At 38.5% G+C, this 16,642-nt stretch overlaps 1 protein-coding gene across 3 annotated transcripts in view; it reads right to left on the bottom strand.

Annotated features, from left to right (window-relative positions):
• The window catches only part of FGF14 (fibroblast growth factor 14), a 569,134-nt gene that overhangs the window by 105,261 nt on the left and 447,231 nt on the right, over window positions 1-16,642 (bottom strand). For all 3 annotated transcript variants that reach the window (XM_081082495.1, XM_081082494.1, XM_081082493.1), the window contains one exon: window positions 15,238-15,341. In XM_081082495.1, the coding sequence (XP_080938621.1) occupies window positions 15,238-15,341 (104 nt within the window). The remainder of the gene's footprint in view (window positions 1-15,237; window positions 15,342-16,642) is intronic.

Raw genomic sequence — 16,642 nt, 5'->3', positions numbered from 1 at the left:
AAGTACAGGCCAGGAAACCAACATCCTTGAACCATAACAGAGTATTGCTCCCCACAGAAAATGATTTGCCATGACAAGGATTGCACTGAGTCTAAGGTTAGTGGAAACAATGTTATAAAGGTTCATAGTTAAGAAACGAATGAGTTAATTGGAGAAGTTTACATTAATGGGGAGTCACTGAGGCTCAACCGTTGTTGTTATGCCCTCACCAAAGGCACTCACAATAAATTTATTATGTGACATCAGTAAAATTATCTGCTCTCATTTGTCAGGTTAAGTAATTAATTGTAGTAGGTTAAAAGTAAAGTAGGATAATGTTTTCTGTTTGCCCACATAACTATTTCTGCTAAATAGTGGCTCAGACCCAGTATAAATAATCAAATAAAATATCTCGACCTCATCAGAGATGTTGCAATTCCAAAGCCTCACAAAAATATCTTGTTTCCAGTCTCTGACTTTATTTGGCAGCAAATAGCAAACAATTATGATGCCTTTGCATGGGTTGGGACATGTCTACTAACAAGTGACTCATCTCTCTTTATTCCATACTAGAGGCCTGGTGCACGAGAAATTTGTGCACAGGTGGGGGTCCCTAGGCCCGGCCGGTGATCAGGGCCTATTGGGGCCGTCTCACCCAGTTCCGATCAGTACGGGGCCTGCCTGACGGCAGGTTTGCCAGCTGGGGGGAGGGACCAGGGGAGATTGACTGGCCGTGGGAGGTTGGCTGTGGGAGCGCACTGACCACCAGGGGGCGGCTCCTGCATTGAGCTCCCCCTGGTGGTCAGTGCACATCATAGCGACTGGTGAACTGGTCGTTCGTCCCAGTCATTCAATTACAACGGAAGCTTAGGCTTTTAAATATATATAGATAGATAGTAGTCAGGTCTTAAAGCCCACATCTAACTCCAAATAAGAGATCTACCATATACATGCTCAGAAGTGTATTAAGTACCTTCCATGAACTTGCATTCCAAACTGAATACATTACTTTGACAATCAATATCAACCTTTAGTGAAATGCTAAGTAGCTCAGAGAACAAAATACCTTTCCATAAGGTAGAGAAATCATTCAAAGTTAAAATGCACTGTGTGTGGAACTAACATCTATAGAAATTGTAATTTCCCTGAAGTTAGGGGCCGTGTCTGTTTTTCACCATTATTTCTCTAGATTCTAGCAGAAATACTAGTTGAAAGGTAATATTATAATGGAAATGTGGCCAATATTTTCACTTGAGTAAATGGTCATCATTCTTTCAATAGTACTAGAACTCCGAAACCAATGAAAACAAACAGAAAGCATAGAAAAGAGGAAATAACCTGGTTAGTGTGGCTCAGTGGTTGAGCGTGAACCTATGAACCAGGAGGTCATGGTTGGATTGCCGGTCAGGGAACATGCCTGGGTTGCAGGCTCAATCTCTGGAAGAGGTGTGCACATGTCTCCTACTGGGGATCGAGATCGCAACCCGGGCATGTGTCCTTGACCAGAATTGAATTTGGAACCCTTCAGTCCATAGGCTGACGCTCTATCCACTTAGCCCAACAGACTAGGAAACAGTTTTTAAATAGGCAGAATTTCCCCCTCAATTTTAGTAGCTATTAATTGTTGCTTTCTTGTTAAACACAATTTGTCACTCACTGTATGGTATATTGGCCTTCTTAGCATTTCTGTAGTTTACGGCAATTTCTTCATGACTTTGAAAATGAAAACAAAGAGATGGTCATTCTCAAATATTGTTTATCTACTGTTTTAGGACTTAACCTTTTGGGTATTTTTAAACTCTCCTCATATATAAAAATTTCTTGCACCATCTACCACTTACCATCTACCTTCACAAATACAGATTTTTAAAAATTGAAACATTCTTTTTAAAAAATATATTTTATTGATTTCAGAGAGGAGTGGAGAGGGAGAGAGATAGGAATATCAATGATGAGAGAAAATCACTGATCAGCTGCCTCTTGCATGCCCCCGATTGGGGATGGAGCCTGCAACCCAGGCATGAGCCCTGACCAGAAATCAAACCCTGACCTCCTGGTTCATACAACGCTCAACCACTGAGCCACACTGGGCAGGCAAAAATGGAAATATTCTGATCAAACCTAATTTTGTTACTACTAACAGTACTTTCTAATGTTTTCAATATTAAAAAAATCAGGAAAAAATTGCCAACTACAATAATATTTTTTCTTTGATACCAAAATGAAATATAAAACCAAAATATCTCATGTCATTTCATGAACATATAGAAATCATAAAGCCCTTTCTCTAGTTATCATTATTCATGCACTCGCTTTAAAATGTCCACATGTAAGTGGTAGTGATGTTTATTAGAAATCAAGCTTTATTTTTCTGCCCCGAGATTCTTGCTTAAGGTGAAGACATTACCACTCACCTCATCAATGCAAATATGAGCACATTCGAAGGCAGACATTGCATGTCTGAGCACTGTCTCTGAGTTTCTAATGCTCTTTCAGGAAGGAATGTATAAAGAAGTGCTTTCCTGCAATTCAGACTTGAGAGATAAACAGACTCATATCTTCTTTGCCAATAATTACTAGTAATGTTTTTCAATGGGGTGAATATGATGTGACATGCATTATAATTATCATTTACAGGAGGGCATTCAAGGAATAATTTAATAAAATATGCTGGTAAAATTAATTCCACCTTCACAATAATCAATCAGGAACTTCATACTGAATACTTCTTCCCTTCCCTTCACTATTAAAGAAAAGATAGGAAATGTACAAATATAATCATGGAATCATAGATTCTGAGAAAAATAGAATCCAGCTAGTCCAAATGATTTCCAAATGTACTCCAAATGATTTCCTTCTATCTATTGGACTTCAGGGGGTTTTCGTCTGTTTGTTCATTTTTAAATATGGAATATTTCACATATCTTTGAAGCCCCAGCACTTATAGCACAATAGCTGCCATTGAAAGGCATACAGTAATGTTGGTTGAATGAATGAATAGACAAGTTCATTAATACACTCATCCATATCAAGTATTTGACTTGTTCGTCAGTCATTGAGTGTAGAAATGGTCTTCCACACATTTCAGACAAACCCTTTTGCTATCAGATAGCTGTGTCCACATTTCTGTTAGGTAGATATTATGGGCTATGGTACAGTTAAGAAATTTTTATAATGATGGGCTCCTATGGGACAATCCACTCTCTCTATATAAGACCCAGAAAAGAACCTCAAATGTGGGCCAAACACCAGGGTCCTACAGAAGGAGAAGAAAGTCTCCTTTGTTCCAAAAATGGGACCTGTGTGGGAAGGCCCTGCTTAGAGGAAAACAAAATTATCTCAGAGAAAATAGGGGGCTAGGAAAAGTAAACAATGTATTAAATATAGATATATATGGGTGGGCAAAGGGAAGTGTATAATTGTGAATACACAAAATACAGTTTATTCCTATATTATTTATTAATGATTGTATTACAACTGTAAACCCACTTTTTGCTACTCCTGTATTTATTTCATTAGTAATTTTTCTTTAAATCTAAAAAGCAATCACTTCTGAAGCAACTCAGATTTGCAGTCAGCTATAAGCTTCTCTGACAGGATGCCATTGTCCTAAAGCACACCCTTCCATTCAGTAGGTGCCTGTTGGCCTCCACGCTGATTCTCAGGCCGATTTCTCCCCCGAACTTTATGTGATAAAAACCACCTCTCTTTTTCAGGATTGCAAACCAGTCATTATTGGTTTGAAATTCAATATTTACTTTGTTTTATATTTTTCTTTATTTCATTTTTTTCAAGTCTCAGCAAAATTCCTGTCTTTCTGTATATTATATATTAAAATTTATCTTTATTGTTGAAATTGCTACAGATGTTCCCTCCTCTCCCCCCATTTACTTCCTACCCCCACTACTCTCCTCCCCAGGCCTTCATCACACTACTGTCTGTCCGTAAGTTATGTATATATGCACTTAAGTTTTTTGGTTAATCTCTTCCCACCTCCCCCTTTTCCCTCTGAAATTTGTCAGTCTGCTGCATACTTCACTGTTTCTGGATCTATTTTGCTCATCAGTTTATTTTGTTCATTAGATTCACAATATATATGAGTGAGGTCATGTGATACTTGTCTTTCTTTGACCGATTTATTTAGTTTAGCATAGTACACTCCAGGTCCCTCCATGCTGTCTCAAAGGGGAAGAGAGCCTTCTTTTTTAGAGATGCATAGTATTCCACTGTGTAAACGCACCACATCTTTTTTATACACTCACCTACTTATGGCCACTTAGGCTGTTTCCAGATCTTAACTATCTAATATAATAATAGAGGAATATGTAAATTAGCTGGGGGGCCGTAACATCACCACTGATCTACAAGCAGCAGATAGCTATTGGAGGGTAGGGCAGCGGGCGGAGATCTACAGGAGGGCGGGGAAGCAGGCGGAGAGCTAAAGGAGGGTGGGGCAGTGAGCTAGGAGAGGCAGAGAGCTACCAGTGGCAGTGGGAGGGGTGGCCAGCTGCGGCAAGCATCAGTGAGCCACGTGCAGATCTACTAGTTGTAAATAATGCTGCTATGAACAGTGGGATGCACGTATTTTTTCCAACTCTTAGGATATATTCCTAGAAGTGGGATCACTGGGTCAAATGGCAGTTCCATTTTTAATTTTTTGAGGAAACTCCATACTGTTCTCCATAGTTGCTGCACCAGTCTGCATTCCTACCAAGAGTGCATGAGGGTTCCTTTTTCTTCACATCCTTGCCAGCACTTGTCATTTGTTGATCTGTTGATAGTAGTCATTCTGGCAGATGTGAGGTGATACCACATTGTCACTTTAATTTGCATCACTCTGTTGATTAGTGATTTTGAGCATTTTCATATGTCTCTTGGCCATCTGTATGTCCTTCTTGGAGAAGTGTCTATTTAGGTCCTTTGCCCATTTTTTATTGGATTGTCTGTCTTCCTTTTGTTAAGTTGTATGAATTTTTTATATATTTTGAAAATTAAATGTGTCATTGGCAAATATATTCTCCCATACAGTAGGCTCCCTTTTCATTTTGTTGATGGTTTCTTTTGCTGTGCAGAAGCCTTTTATTTTGATGTAGTCCCATTTGTTTATTTTTTCCCTTTGGTTCCCTTGCCCTAGGAGATGTATCAGCAAACACATTGCTACAAAAGATTTCTGAGATTTTGCTGCCTAAGGTTTCTTCTAGGATTTTTATGGTTTCACAACTTACAGTTAAGTCTTTTATCCATTTTGAATTTATTTTACGTATGGTGTAATTGTTGGTCTAATCATTTTTTTTGCATGTACCTGTTCAATTTTCCCAACACCATTTATTGAAGAGACTATCTTGACTCCACTGTATGCTCTTGCCTCCTTTGTCAAATATTATTTGAGTGCAATGGCTTGGGTCGATTTGTGGGGTCTCTGTTCTGTTCCATTGGTCTATATGCCTGTTCTTGTGCCAGTACCAGGCTGTTTTGATTACAATGGTTTTGTAGTATAACTTGATATCCAGTATTGTAATCCCTCTAACCTTGTTCTTCTTTCTCAAGGTTGCTCTATATTATCTTGATGCTCAAGGACACATTTTTTGTCCTATTCTTTATAGACTGGGCAGAGCAATTATCCAGGATTTTTCTCCACACACTTACTCAAAGGCCAGTTCACTTGGTTAATGTAAAAGGTGAGCATTACTTGTGGTCATGTCATTATGCTTATTCAAGGGGCTTGAACTGGACCATGAATTTGTCATCATTATTATCATCGTCATGAACAGCAGCAGCATTTGCTCAAGGTAAGTATAAAACAATGTAATATTAAAGTCATGGTTCATGAGACAGTGATGTACACCATGTTTATCAAGGTATGTTCCTTTAGGCACCTACACAAGGAATGCCTGGGCTGCATATTCAGTTCTTGAGGCATATGGAACTCACTGAATTGGAATCTTTTGGGTAAATGTTCTGGGATTTAGATATTTGCAATGTTATCAGCATAAGTCTTATCTATGTTAAGGAATGAGAACCACTATGAGACTACCTTAAGGCTTAATATTCTCTTCCTATATTACCATCATTTTTATAAAGACACAAGTTATAAATTTAATTCAGCTAATTCTCTCCTCTATACCCAGTGTCCAAAATTGCCTCTATTGATTATGTAAACTTAGGAATCAAGGGAAATATATTAGGAAGCTTTTTAAGAAGTTATGTTACTTAATAAAGCTTTTTATTTCTAATATCTAACTTTACCCATGTAGGTGTTATTCACCCCATTTCTTCATCTTTGGTTCACATGCAGGAGGAATAGGGAAGCAATCACCATCCATCATAGAACAACTCTTTATCCACACACCATTCCTCAGACAGCCCTTCGACTTATTTCTTCCATGATGAACGAGCTTGGTCATCATGCAACAGTCACTCAGCGGGATTGCAACCCACGTGGATAAAACTGAGTGCCCTGCATTCTTCCAAGCCAGTCCCCTCCTCCTTCCAGGTTCTGTTTTCTCAGGGAAAAGCACCACAGCTCACCAGATTCTGAACGTGTCATACCCGAGCGAGCGGTGACTCTGTCACCTCCAACGCCCAGACAACCTCAGTGCTCTTATTACTCCTCAAAGACCACTTTCAAATATCTCTCTTTCTTTCCAGTCCCTTCACTGCGGGGTTGCCAACACCAACGTCTCTAGGCCCAGAAACAAAGTTAACGTTAACGTGTGCAGTGTCTGCCTTTCTAAATTGAAGAACTGACATTCAGGTCTCTCTCTCTCTCTCTCTCTCTCTCTCTCTCTCTCTCTCTCTCTCATACACACACACACACACACACACACACTGATGCTCCAAACTAAACAAATGTCTGTAATTTGCAAGCCCTATTTAGTTTTTTCCTCGTTATTCTCTTTTTCTTTCATTCCTTGATTTCCCTGATAACCACTTTTCGAATCTCTGTTCCCATGTAGTTCACCTGTTTAGATTACAAAGGCAAGATCATGCAGCTATTTTTTTATGTGCCTTACTCACTTCAGTTTACTTTCCAGTGTCTTCCAGGTGTATCCGTATTGTTGCCAATGCAGAATCTCCGTCCTTTTTTTATTAAAATGAATAACGTTCCATTGTATACAGACTGGGGCAATGGAACTGTAAGTTTTACAGTTGTGAGTATGCAAAACAGAACTTATTCTTGTATTGTTATTTATTATATTTATCGATTATTGTATCATTTTCCATATGAACAACTGTAAACCTAATTTTGCCCCACCCTGTATACTCAGTATTCCTCACTGGACTACTGATTGCATGATTTTCACACGGCCACTGATCTGTTTCTACTAATTCTCACTGTCACAGGTATAATCCTTTAGAAGTTAAACATGGCCATATTGTCTCCTTGTCTGGAGAATGACATTAGCCATTCTGAAAAAGGACGTTAAAGGAAACAGGTGAACGTGTACGGAGCTAGAGCAGAAAAAGTATTGTGGGTGTGGTTGGAAACTCTAGACTAGACTTCAGGAGGGAAGATTTTGTTTTTTCCACCTCCAAGTGGGAGGCTAGAGCTGGGGCCAGGTGGGTTCCAACAGCATGATGGAGTGAGCAGAAGGTATGGGTCTCTCTCTGCTCTCTCCTTGTAATATGTTCTCCCCACTTCCTTCCCTTTGCTGTCTCCTCCTCCCATTCTCTCGTCTTTCTCTTTCTTTTCTCTCCCCTTTTCCTAACATGGCTTCCTAATGCTGATTAATATGCTTTTCTTTTCACTTCTCTATTTTCCCTCTCCTTCCTCTTAAGCTCTCATATCTTTTCTACCTCAGTTCCTTCCTTTAAACTCCATAAAATGGCATATGAACTTGGATAGCCTAAAAAGGTACATTTATTGCTTTATTCAGGGTGGGGCAAAAGTAGGTTTACAGTTGTTCATATGGAAAATAATACAATAATAAATAACAATACAAGAATAGACTCTGTTTAACATACTTATAACTATAAACCTACTTTTGCCCAACCTTGTATTGCCCATTATCAACCTAACAATAGAAAACATGGGATGTTTCATATTTGGACAAGTAGCCTCGTCCAAAAGGCTACTTTAATTTAGTTATATGTAGTCTATCATTTGTATTTGTTTCTGAAGGGCATTTTCTCTCTGGTAAGTGACCCTAAGTAGAATGAAAGCATTCTTTCCTTTGTCATAATCAATTGTATACTGTGCATTGAGGTTCAGTGTTGTAGGAATTATATGAATACTGAAGGGAAATTTACTGAAGTACTGTACTTGCTTCTTTATTGCTATAAATTATCTTAGTCAAAATGCCAAGAACAGATAATAGCCATTTTCAACCTGGGAAATATATTAAAATAATAATGATGTGGGCAAAAGCATAGGAAAACTTAATAAAAAATATTTTTAAGCATATCAAGTAAAGCTTCAAAATATGTGTAAATTAAAGAGCTATTATTTAACATTTATAAAAAGAAATAAAAACACTCTGACCAGAAGTATAACAATGTGAATAAATGTGTCTTTAAGTATATGCATAATTCCAATGAAACACACAAATACACACACACACACACACACACACACACACACACACATATATATATAGATATAGATAGATGTTAGATATTGTTTCTGTAGAAAAACATGCATATAGAGTCAAAGTCATAGATTGCTAGAATAAGAGAGACATGAATAATCACCTGAAATTTAATATATTTTTTAAGGTAAAGAACTCACCATTCAGAGAAATGAAGAATGAGGGATGAAAAATGAAAAAAAGTCCATTTTGAAAGGGGTACCTCTTTATATCCAGAGAAATCTGGGATCCTGCTTGGTTATAGTTTTGCCTCCCTCCTCCTAGGAGTCACATCAGATAACAAAAGACTGGTCCTCAGGATAAGCAGTCATCAAATGCCCTTGGTCCCCTATAATGGATATTGATTACCAGCGATGGTCACTGTAGCCCAGATTATGTGGTTAATCCCACGCACTGCCTGGTACCTAAAGAAAAAAACACTAGGACACAGGGATAGGATATGCCTACCTGCACTAGAATAAACAGTGAGTGGCTTCCGGAGGATAGAGTCCATAGATGTGCTTCAGAGAGACAGAGTGGGTACCAGAGATGGACAAAGAACACACAAAATACTCCTTGTGCATAGAAATACAGGCGTGTGATGGTTGTATGCCTTTGTATTAGTAACTCTCAGGGAAGAAAGGAAAGATTTCGGGGGAAATTAAGTACCACACTGAAAAATCAAAGTAGTTCTATTTCTATGGCCCAAACTTGAACAATGAACACAAGAGCCAATGATAAGAAGAAAGGACATTGTTGCAACCCATTTGGCTAGAATTTGAACTCTGCGTGGAGACGTACAATTAATGGTAGAATGAGGCGAGGAGCTCTGAGGCTTTCCTGACTAGGAGGCTTTGAAAAACTATAGATGGAGAGCAACACAATTCAAGAGACATCAGTACGAGATGTCTGCTGGCACTGAGGAGGGGAGGTGGAACCATCTTGGTAAAAGAGGCTTATGAATATATTTCTGAAATATGACTGTGATATTAGAACACTAACCCATATAAAGTAGATAAGACTTGGAAGGTCTTGAAAATGCTTTTTGCATAATACATCGCATTTATCTTTTTTCCTTTAACTGAAGAACATTTCATCCCTATGCTCACATTCATTGTACATTGTTGGATGGGTTGATCCCAGCATACAGAGGTGACAATATACAGGTGTCCCAGAGCTTCTTGGTTGCTGCATTAGCTAAGAAGAATATGGAATTTCTCTAAACCTCAACTTAGTAGGAGGTGAAGTTAGGAAAACCAAATGATTTATTTTATTCCATGTTGGTTTTTGAGCCTGGCTAGTCTGTCTACCACTGTCCTCAACTCTACTCTCACCAGTTGGTCTAAAGCTGTCATCATCTCCCCACTGGCCATTGCAGCAATGCTTGTTGTGTGGTTATGGATTGTTGAGCTTTAGAATCACCCACCAGTGGACAGGTGGGAGAGGTAGATTCTTGGGCCTCCCACCAGACCTAATGAATTGAAGTAGCTGGAAGTTGATCCATGGAATCTGCTTTTTCCTCTCTTCAGGTGATTCTTTTGGGCCCAATTATTTGCAAAAACACAGTAGCAGAGCATTCTCTTGATTCATTATAAAAATCTACATGAAAAGGGATTATCTTCCTCTCTACTTGTATCTCTTGGTTATTAGACTCAAATGCAATATTAATTTCAGGAGAATACCAGGGCTTACTGCCTCCCAGATGGCAGCCTGTAGGTAACAGAGACATTTAGAGCACCATTTGGAAACTAATATTCTCATAAATGCCAGCCAGGGGTAAGACAGCACTAACGAATCTTTACACATTTTATGTACATTTTTTACTTCATCATCCAGAAAAATCAATCAGACTAACACCAGAATTTTAAACCTCAAAATTAACTTAAAGCATCCAGGGAAACCCTTTCATTTTACAGATGGGAAGAATGAGAGCCAGAGTGTCTGCGACATGATAACACAAGTATCTGCTGTCAGATCCAAGATCCAGGTTTTCTGATAAAAGCCCAGGACTTTCCCCATTGTATATCAGTCTCTTTCCTTCCCTTCCTCCCTACCCCTCTTTCTTATATCAGAACTAGAAGCCCGGTGCACAAAAATTTGTGCACTCGGGGGTGGGGGACCCCTCAGCCCGGCCTGTGCCCTCTCGCAATTTGGAACCCCTCGGGGGATGACCACCTGCTGGCTTAGGCCTACTCTCTGGGGGATTAGGCCTAAGCTGGCAATCAGATGTCCCTCCGGCAGTCTGGCAGCCATCAGGGGATGTCCTCTTGTCAGCGTGAAGCAGGCCTAAATTACAGTCAGACATCCTTAGCACTGGTGAGGAGTCAGGAGAGGCTCCCACCACCATTGCTGTACTGGCAGCCGTCAGCCTGGCTTGTGGCTGAGCAGAGCTCCCCTATGTGGGAGTGCACTGACCACTAGAGGGCAGCTCCTGCATTGAGCGTCTGCCCCCTGGTGGTCAGTGTGTGTCATAGTGACCAGTCATTCCCAGTCTTTCTGCTGTTAGGGTCAGTTTGCATATTACCCTTTACTATAAAGGATAGAGGCCTGGTACATGGGTGGAGGCCAGCTGGTTTGCCCCGAAGGGTGTCCCGGATCAGGGTGGGGGTCCTGCTGGGGTGCCTGGCCAGCCTGGATGAGGGGCTGATGACTGTTTTCAGGCTGGCCACATCCCCTTCAGGGTGGGGGTCCCCACTGGGGTGCCTGGCCAGCCTGGATGAGGGGCTGAGGGCCATTTTCAGGCTGGCCAGTGACTGAGCTCCCAACCTCTCCTTTTTTTCTTTTCTTTTTATTCTGGGATTTATTTACCTTCTATAATTGAAACATTGTTGCCGTCACTGGTGCTCCCAGCTCTGAGGCCATGGCCAGCTGAAAGCAGGTAACTGGGGTTTGTTTAGCTTCTATAATTGAAACATTGTTGCTTTCAGGCTCAGAGCCAGGCCTCGGCAGGCAGGGAACCTTGGCTTCCTCCATCACTGGAGCAAGCAAGCCTCATGTTCACTTCAGCTGCGTGGCTGCCGGCCACCATCTTTGTTGGCAGTTAATTTGCATATCGCCCTGATTAGCCAATGGAAAGCATAGCAGAGGTATGGTTAATTACTCTTTTTGTCTTTTATTAGATAGAATGACTTCAACTATTCTTTATCTCTGGTCAAATAAGGAATGACAGGGGTTTTTTTCATTTCATGTTTTTCTTCAGTGTTCAGAATTTACTTCAGAGGATTGAGTCTCTTAGTCCAAGTCATAGATTGTTTGGAAGAGGAAAAAAAAACTTGACTGTTCCTTACAGCACCATAAATAGTTTATAGTTGATCAAAGTACATTTTTATCCTAAATACCACTACAGACTCATTTTCTAACGAAGTATTTCCTTGTCAGTTTCTGTTCTGCAACATTGCAGTTTACCTTCAAAGAAACTGTTTATATCTAACACTAAATTTCTTGGGGTACATCTTCAAGGAACATATTACAATCATTATGACCACAAATGATATCACTGCTGTCATATTAAAGAAAAGATTCCATAGGTGACAAGTAGCTTCGGTATAAGAAAGGTGATATTTACATCTCAGTCAGATAACTGTTTTGTCCCACTGAGGCAGAATTACCTGACAAATTAAATATCTTTATTTGGATGGCAAGGGATGATGAGAGTTACTTCCTGAAACGCAGAGGAATATATCTACCTTGAGTCAAATCACTAGTGTGATTTTCATTTAACATAATTCACTTTGTTTGAGTATTTTATTGCCTACATTCTCAATAAAATTGCTCCCATATTAGACATTGGTGTACACTCCACAAACATTAAGTTGATCATTTTAAAGTGGGTATAAGCTTAAAACAGATTCCTTCATTTCCCAGACTTAAATCTTTATTAACTTTTTTCTTTAAACCTGAGCTTGGAGTTCTCCTTTAAAAAAATTTACTCAACCTAGTTCAAAACTTCTTAGTTGGGTTGGCCACCCTGGCTTTTAAATTTAAAGCCCAAATGTTACATGTAATACACTTTAAGAATATTTAACACCCAGTACTTAATATCAAACATTTCTTGAATAAATAGAATTTCCTATGATTTGTATTGTTTTATTTGAGAATCTACAAAGAAAACAGATTATTTCAAATTATACTTTTTAATATCTAAAACGAAGTTACTTCCCAAGGTACCAAATCCCTAACGGTTTTTATTACATCATCACATGCTTATCAGTTGTTACTAGAATAGGTGCCAGACCATTTATGAAAATGTCTGGCACATGGAAGCAATACTGTATAGTGAAACAGTTAAAAAGTAACAGTTAGAGTCAGACTAATAGTGCTCAAATCTTGTCTGCTCTACTTGGATGACTTCGCACAGCTTCTCAAACTTTCTGTACATCGGTATCACCATTTTAACAGTATTTGTTTGATAGGTTGCTGTAAGGATGGAATGATCTACCTATAAAGTGCTGAAATCAGTGCTAGGCCGAGTGCCCTATATACATATAGTGGTCATTATTATTTTATAAGTAGAACTACTATTACATAGTATAATAATTGTTGTGTTGTGCTGTTATATTATTATTTTAGTAGGCTCTCAGTAACTAATTATGGAATAAGTGAGTGAATGAGGGAAAACTTTCTTTTTGCCAAAATATTTGAACTTCAATTTTTATTACATTTGAAATACACAGGGCAATTTAAGCAGTATTAGTAAAAACTGGAAATTTCATTTGATTTTTATCTAAGTTCTTTTCCTACAAGATGGTTGAGGATCCTAAGGGCCTGGTCTGGGCAGAGGGGATCTCTTAGGGTAGGGATTGGGTGAATAGAGTGCCTCTTTCCAGATCCTGGTCTCGGAGCAGAGAGTCAAAGATGGGAAGGGGAGAAAACCGAGATCTGCAAAGCAGAGAGAATCAAGCCACCAATGGATGGTCCAGAAACCAAGTAACAGGAGAATCAGAGAGTAGAGAGTAGAGGATATGCCTGAAGTTGTCATGAGGACAATTCCTGGGGCAGGGCTGTTGCCAACAGATGTGATTCCTGGGCGGGGAGGCCCTATTTAAGATGCCAAAGACTGGGCCAGTCAGTTGGTGCCTTCCTCACTTCTATTCCTGCTGCACTGCTTACACTGCAACAAATATAACCAGGACTCCCTTGTATTTTAGGCTAATGCACACACTCCTACCTTGAAAAAAAATAGCACACTTGCACACAACCTCATCACAAAAAAATATAAAGTATCTCTCTCAGTAGCAAAAGTAAAACAAGCATTTAAATTTCTCCTGACATCAACACATATACCAGAGCATAACAATGTGATCTCGGGAGGGGGTTAATGGTTGGGGGAGGGGACATCTGCAATACTTTCAACAATAAATATGAATTTTAAAAAATCATCAACAGAAACCAAGGACGAGAGGCTATGGCAGATACTGAATCTCATACTTTTTAGGCATCTCAAAGATCACTTGGGAAAAGAGAAACAAAAGTAACAGAATAAATGTCAAATCAATAAAGTTGATTTGAATCTGAAATAAGCATCTTTAGAAAATGATCTTCCCCTAAATCAAATTTTTCCTCAAGGGGGACAGGGAATTCTAGCTTGAGCATGCTTGCAGATGTTGAATATTCATCTTATGTAACAGAATGCAATTTGCATAATGTGGGGCCAGGTCTGCATGCAGGAACACCTTCAGGGAACTCAGAAGAATTAACAAGAGCATTCCCCACCTCACCACAAAAGGAATCCACAACTCACATTTTATTTTCTTTGACAGATTTTCCAGATTTTTTAAAGAAAATTTATCAAATTTCATGGGAGGCCCCAGAGAATGTTTCTGCTTAAGTTCTGTGTGCATGTGTGCGCCTGTGCGTAATGTGTGTGTGTATATTTACATGTAGTTTTTTTGATGATGTAATTTAACAACAACAGAACTAGTATTTAACAACAACAAAAGCAAAGAAAAACATTTTTCCTTGAGGCACTATGACTTTGATCTATTGATTTTTTGCTCAAAGGATAGTAGAAAGAAGTACTTTCATCTAGGTCTCTAATACTGGAACCTGTGTCGGAAATTAACTCTAACAGCATTATAATGTATGTATACAGCACATGTTAATGAAAATTATTTGTAAAGAGTAAATATTCCAGAAGAGGTCATATGGCTGGGAAAGTGCTCAACTTTATAAACACAAAACAAGGAGGCTTGATTAGAGTTAAAAGCAATATACACTTTGATATTAGAAGTATGTTCCCAGTAAAATGCTTACACATTTTGAATTCTTATTTTTAAAAAAATAGTCCCTTTAAATGTTTCTCTTCTCTTTTCAGAATTCACATTAATTCTTTCTCTTTTTATAAAATAATCTTTTACAAGAGGTTCTCAAAGACAAGTACTTTCTAAATAGAAATAAAAAGATTATATTAACATCAACTCTTTCAAAATTGCTCAATTTTCTATAAACTGGGTCACTTTTTAAAATATGCAAATACACAATTTTACAAGGTAATAATGTCATTCTGCTGCTTGATATGCTGATATTAACAAACACTGATGAATAATGAATAAACAGCTCCCACAACACTGCAGCAAAGATAAAAAATGGCAGAGGCAATAAATAGGACTTTCTCATTCTGTTATTGCTGCTATTGCTATTGCTATTTTGCAAACATTGAAAGAAGGACCAAAGACTACGGCATGTTACTTACTGATGGGTAGAGATAACCTTCTCCATTCATGGCTATGTACAACCCTGTCTTCACTCCCTGGATGGCAACAACGCGCAGTCCCACTGGTATGAGGTTGAACAGTGCTGGAAAGATAAACATGGTCTGTCACAAATGGGCAGAAAGTAGCAAGGCACTGCCATCACCGACCTCTCATTTATTTTATTTAAGAAACATCATCTTTGTTACAACCTCCTGAGAAGTTCCAATTAACTAACTTTTATTTCTCTTTATAATTAAGAAGTGTCTGCTATGAATAGTATTAGCACTTGAACTTTAGTTTGTAGATCTTAGCAGTGTGCCTATAGCATTTTGAAGAGCTGGTGGGAAAATGAGCAGAATCAAGCCTGTAATTATGCTTCTAGTATCACAGTCTCTGACACCACTTGATACCAAAGTAATCAGCTGTAAAGATTCTCAAAGAGGAGAATTTAAAAAGCTCAAGTTGACTGTTTAGCCTGGCCTTTCCTGCAGAAGGTGTGCTTAATTATTGCAATATAGCACAGCCCAGAGCTAAAAAGGTAATTCCAAAACTCAATTACTGTTGCTGAACCAACATGATAACCCAGCAGAGCCAGGAAAGATGTGCATCTGATAATGTGCTAAATCTAGAAAGAACTAATCGAACTGGATGCAATGCAAATTTTAGAAAGACAATGCTCTTTATTAATAGTTCATAAAACTATTAGTGAAAACTAAAATAAAAGAGGAAAAAGTTCTCAATTTTACCCACCTTAGAGGAAAAGAAATCATCTGTTACCATGTTTTGTTTCTTCCCTTATCGACAAAGAACTGTTTTTATATGTTGGGGTGTTTTTTTTTTTTACAGAGTGTATAGTAATGTTATATTGTTTTTTTTAAAAAGTCTTAACATCTCCTTAACACACTTCCATGCCAGTGTCACATGTTGACTGTGTAGTGAGTTTTCTGGCATCATGTTTAGCAATTATTTGATGATTTGTGAGACTTTATTATAGATACATTTATAAGAGAACTATTAATTATCCACAGTGAGTTTGTCTGCTCCCATCCAAGTTCTTTTTAATTTACATGTAATCCTAAGCAATAGAACCAGGCCAGAATAGTCAATACAAAATTAAAATGTTGAAGTAAATGTATAAAGTATTTTCACTTTTTGTTTATCAACTGCATTACATAAAAGGTAAATAATTTGAAAAATGTAGGAAATTTTGACTTCAATCTATGGGTCTACTCAGTATGTAGATATATATCGTGCTCTATTTAATTTGGAGGCATATTTTTTAATAGGGTAGACAAAGTTACACCTTCTCTTCCAGGTATTACATCCCGATCCCAGCATCCAAAGATGTCTGTGCTACACAACTGATAAAAGGCAGGCGATGGCTGTAGGTAATTTTCCCTAGAA

This window comes from Myotis nattereri, assembly GCF_964212035.1.
Source record: "Myotis nattereri genome assembly, chromosome: 2".
NCBI lineage: Eukaryota > Metazoa > Chordata > Mammalia > Chiroptera > Vespertilionidae > Myotis > Myotis nattereri.
This window is presented reverse-complemented; position numbering and strand designations above follow the sequence as displayed.